At 40.3% G+C, this 5,230-nt stretch overlaps 1 protein-coding gene and 1 non-coding gene across 3 annotated transcripts in view; both read right to left on the reverse strand.

The window, feature by feature from the left end:
• Positions 1–809: 809 nt before the first annotated feature.
• On the reverse strand, positions 810–881 carry TRNAD-GUC. The gene has a single exon. It is a non-coding gene; the product is annotated as a tRNA-Asp (tRNA).
• Positions 882–3,737: 2,856 nt separating this feature from the next.
• Positions 3,738–5,230, reverse strand: part of LOC122079354 (probable tRNA (guanine(26)-N(2))-dimethyltransferase 2) — a 65,420-nt gene continuing 63,927 nt past the window's right edge. For both annotated transcript variants that reach the window (XM_042645751.1, XM_042645749.1), the window contains one exon: positions 3,738–4,341. In XM_042645751.1, coding sequence (XP_042501685.1) covers positions 4,105–4,341 — 237 coding nt within the window. In that variant the 3' untranslated portion in view covers positions 3,738–4,104. The remainder of the gene's footprint in view (positions 4,342–5,230) is intronic.

Genomic DNA, 5,230 nt, shown 5'->3' on the forward strand with positions numbered 1-5,230 from the left:
CTCCCCCACCCCCCCCCCCTCTTTTTTTTTCTTCTTGGAGTCACTGAATAGAGCTTTAATGGAATGGAGATTGTCTAACCGAGCTACTCTAGGATTGGCCAAACCCAAAAATTTCCACTGGAATTACTTACTAATTGTGAGGTAAACAAAAAAGAGCTCTAATGCTCGATAAGATATATAAGTTTTGTGGTATCACTAAACCGATGATGCAGTAAACAGAGAAGAGTAACTTCGTATACTTGCCGGGAAAAAAAAAAAAAAAAAATCCTTAAATCTCCACTTGAACCGCAAAATCATTTCATGTAGCTGTACAATAAAATTTTATGAGTTGAAAGCATAGGAGGCAATCCACTGAAAAGAGACAAGGACATTTTCATTCTCGATTATGAAATTTAAGATAACACAATCAGATCTTGAGAAGAAGGAAGAAGAGACACACCCTAGAGCTGCTCCAGTACTTCTTGTCCCAAGGTCCGCTGTACAGAGCTCCAATGGAGATAATTTCCAGTCCGTCCGGTTTCTCTGCGCTAGGGTTTTCGTTTTCCATGTCGAAGAAGGGGAGAGGAGAACAGAATGCGAGCGGAAGAGTCTGGCTAATCGGAACTCGGAAGTGAATAAAATTGGTATTCTCCGATTATATTTCTAACAAAAAGAGAGGAAAAGGGGGAAGGCCGCGACTGAAGAACACTCCACGTTAATGAACGGAGCAGTAGACCATGAAAAGGGTTTTTCATTTTAGAGGCGGGAGAATCTTTTGTTTTATGGTTCCCGCCAAAATGAATGGAAAACACGTGGCTAAAAAAATATATCGCCGTTGCCGGGGATCGAACCCGGGTCACCCGCGTGACAGGCGGGAATACTTACCACTATACTACAACGACTTTGATGCAAGTTAAGTGAAACAACTTTTATGATACATTAATATGGATTTGAATATGGACAAGTACGTTTTCTTACTTAGCATGTGAACTTTTAATACCTATTGCAAACACTCAGGTCAGAAACTCAATCTCACCAAATCTAGGGCACAATTTAGCCCCAATGTGGAGTCTTCTCTCAAAAGAAATTTGAGGGACCTTTATCAAGTCATTCCGACTATAGCTATTGACAAGTACTTGGGCATCTCTCTATTTAGCGGTAAACTCTCCAAAACTCACTACTCAGATCTTTTGTTGCGGGTCTTACAAAAACTTCAACTTTGGAAAACCTAGTAGTTGAGTCTGGCAAGCAAGGTTGTTCTCATTCAATCTTCCTTGTTGGCGATGCCTTAATATGTGATATCATGTTTTAAGGTCCCCTCTTCGATCCTTAAGGCCCTGGATGCCATCAATAGAGAATTCTTCTGGTCCAAGGGTACAGCAAAACAAGTTCCCACAGTGGTATGGTCTACCATTTACAAATCAAAGATTGAAGACGGTCTTAATATCAGGCTCTGTGCAACAATGAACTCCGCTCTTTTGGAAGAAAAAGGATGGGAACTACTCTAACCCCCTCATCATTATGGAGTAGACTAATGAATCATAAATATTTTCTTGATTCATCGTTTTTGTCAGCAAAGTGCCATGTATCCTCCTCTTGGGGATGGAAGTCAATCTGCTCATCGCAAGATCTGCTTAGCAAAGGGTTTTTCTTTTCCTGTGGAGATGGCCGGTTGATTAATCCACGGTCTAAATTTTTGGATCCCAAACTTCCAACCAAGCGCCACACCATTTCCTCTCCACTTCAAAGCCCCAACTCTGGTGTCTCAACTGATTGACAATCATTTCCGATCCTAGAAGTGGGACCTCATATTTTCTTGGTGGCCTCCTGATTTGGCGTTTGCAATACTTTCCATCCCCCTTCCAATCTTTCCCTCAAATGATAGGCCGGTATGGTCTTTAACTTCTTCAGGACACTTCATTGTGGCATCGGCCTATTCTCTTGCTCTTCAAGGCCCAAACACTCTCCACCACTCCTCCACCCAACAATGATGGTCTTGTATTTGGCAGCTGCCCACGGCTCCTAAAGTACAACACCTCTTCTAGAAAATTGCCCATCATAAGCTCCCTCTTACAGATTTACTCAATCCAAGAGGATTCAACTTACCAACACAGTGCCGATTATGCAGTTCACACCAACTCTCCATGGAACACCTTTTCAGTGATTGCATAGTCATACAACAAGTGTGGTCTTCTCTAGGTGTTTTTATCAATGCTCAAGAACACCTTTCCTTCTCAGCGCTGCTTAACAGGTTTTTTTTTCTCCACATCATGCTCTCACCAAGACACTTCCATGATAGCACTTTTTGTTGGGTTATTTGGCACATTTAGACCTCTTACTGGGCTGGATCTTCAGTGAAGAGCGTTTCTCACCAGCTTCTTTGGTACATAGAGATATTATTGATGCCAAAGCTTTTTTCCCTCCACAGCAGTGCACACACCACTCCTTACCTCGTTTCGTTTCTTGGACTCCCTCACCTTCTGGTACCATCAAAATCAACATCGATGGGATTACATACTTTTTCAGATATGGCTTGTGAAGGAATTGTTTCGATTGATGATGGTGTTCTTCCTTTGGAGGATAATGTTAAGAAGGTTACCTTTGCAAATGCGGTTGTTGGGAGAAAATCATCTCCCATGGTTCTTGAAAATCTGTCTTTTTAAGTGAAAAAGCATAGGCATTCCTTCATTGGACATACACACACTAGTTCATGTGTCAAAAATTCTAGTCCTCCTATGCATAACAAGATAAGGATTTTGCTTAAATAATAGCACAGATTCGTTGGAAGGCCCTTCTTCCTTTTCTTGCTTTACATTGTAGAGTGAGCTTCGGGAAACTGCATCAATAATTTTTCCTGTCATCATATAATCTGTACACAGTAAGACAAATTGTCATCTGAAAAAAACACCACAAACCCATCTGAAACTATTTTGGGCTTTGTTAGAAACACATGTACAAATTAATACAGGGAAGTCAAAAAAGAGGGTAGGGGAGTGGAGGTTGTTGGGTAAAGCCTCTATGGGTTGATCTAAACCAGAAGAATCAGAAATCAGGCCATATTCGTGGGAAACCGATAATCATCAGTTTATGTTGGCCATGATGGTCACATGATTTGGTTTTACCTTCGAATGAACAACATGATTTCTGTGAATCCAGATAAAATAACAAGAGATAGTTAAAATACCAAAAAATCAAAATTTATCAGATTCATGGATGAGACCAGAATTAAAGAAAAGCATTGACCAAAAAGAAGTACTAATAAGATTCTGAGTTTGTAATCCCAACAACCCAAATCCAAATGCGTTTGGAGAAATCACAAGAAAAGAAAACATGCGACATTGTTTCACAATTGGAATGACAAAAGGTTCTTGGTTCATTTGAAACCTTCTTTTTAAACAGTTGATCATATCGTCTAAAGTCGATTACGCACTCCAAACAAACTTGAGTTCCAAGAGAAAGAGTTCCAAGAGAAATCTCACCAAGTTTCATTCCTTCCCATCACAAGGGAATGGATAACAGAAAATCATCGTAATTTGGACTGTCAATGTTCTTCTCAATGTTAAGGTCTATTGATCAAACATCTCTTTTGCATTCTTTTGATTTTACAAATGATATTTTCAGGCTGCCTATCCAAATGAATGATCATATGGCAAGCATAAGGTGGACAATGGGTGGTGCAACCAAGCACAAATGCGCTGCATTATTTCTGATCCCCTTCTCCTACCAACCATCTCACCACAGCACATTAATACTCAGTCTACATATGATATGGCTCCATTAGTGAAATGGAAATATCAACATAACATTCTCAAAACTTTCCTCTAATTCATTAAGGCCTCCAGCTTGACAAATACATTGTACTTCATCTTTTCACCAGGCAAAGGGAGTAGCTTTGAAGTTTACAATTACAATGTACTTCATATTTTCACCAGACAATGGGCCACTCCCGATTCTGTGGAATACAAAGGAACAAACAAAAAGGAAACGCATGCTCCATAACAAAACTTCCTCCCCCAAGCCATTTCTCTGGGAAATGCCACTTCGACCTCTTTAACAGGAAAGGAATTGTTGCTGCTGGCACGAGACACATGCCCAGACAGACCATAGATGCATAAAAAGTAATTCTCATGAAGGGGAGGAGGTAGAATTATCTGTCTTATGGCGCTTGGCATTACATTCATCTCCTTCATGATTAATAGAGTTATTAACTGCATCAGGACCCAACAAAGATACATGCTTGCTTGTGATCTGACGACCTGCCCTGAGCTTTGGGCCCCAATGTCTTTCAGGATTCGGAAGGAAGCGTGCTACCTTCTTAGCTTGTGCCTTGCTAAGGGAAGCAACTGCTCGAGCAAAATTAGCCTGCACAACCGAAGAAACAGAGGAAAACACGTCACCTAAAGATTTTGAATGCATCATGGACCAAATCGCTGAGAAGCCTTGTGGTCCATTATTTCTTACACCGACTTTTCTTATTAGTAATATTTTGAGGAACCAGGCAAATAGCAGTCATATGCCTTACAAATCTGAGAAGGGCCAGATCTGGCCAAACAAGTTCAAACCCAGTAAACCCAATCATGTCAGACTATGTACTAAAAAAAGGCGTACCCAATGCACGAGGCTCCCACCACTGCAGGGTCTCGGGAGGGTCTTGATGTACGCAGCCTTACCCCCGCTCTGCAGAGAGGATGTTTCCCATAGCAACCAATTGTGTGTCGAGATCCGAGACCATAAGGTCGTAATTTTACTAGAAGTAGTAAAACAAATTTTCTATTGACTTAACTTTGTAGGTACTTGAAAAACAAATGGATTTTGCTTGATTCAAATCTAGGTAGAATCTATCTAAATTGCAAATTCATCAATAATTTATGTACATTTTTTTATGGAAGTGATGAAAGAAACTAACAATTTCTCCATGCAAATCCCTTCACCAAACACAAATCTCCCCCACCCAAAGGAAAAACTGAAAATAATATAGAAATTGGACTCACTTAAACTGCACAACTGAGAGATTGGGGGAGGGGGGTGAGCTGCTTTAGTTTCTCCTTTTTGCTTCTATTTTTGGGTATTTGAAAACTGTTTGATTCAATCTAACTATTCCAGATCATATAGGCTGACAAAATGTAAAACAAGTTGGACAACTGAAACATCGGTTCATCAGGACTAACTTAAAATACTTAAAACAAGAAACAAACAACATAACAAACTGGACCCAAGCCTTTAAAATAGGCTGGCCTCTGAATCAATGGGG

The sequence above is a fragment of the Macadamia integrifolia genome, chromosome 5 (genome assembly GCF_013358625.1).
Source record: "Macadamia integrifolia cultivar HAES 741 chromosome 5, SCU_Mint_v3, whole genome shotgun sequence".
Classification (NCBI taxonomy): domain Eukaryota; kingdom Viridiplantae; phylum Streptophyta; class Magnoliopsida; order Proteales; family Proteaceae; genus Macadamia; species Macadamia integrifolia.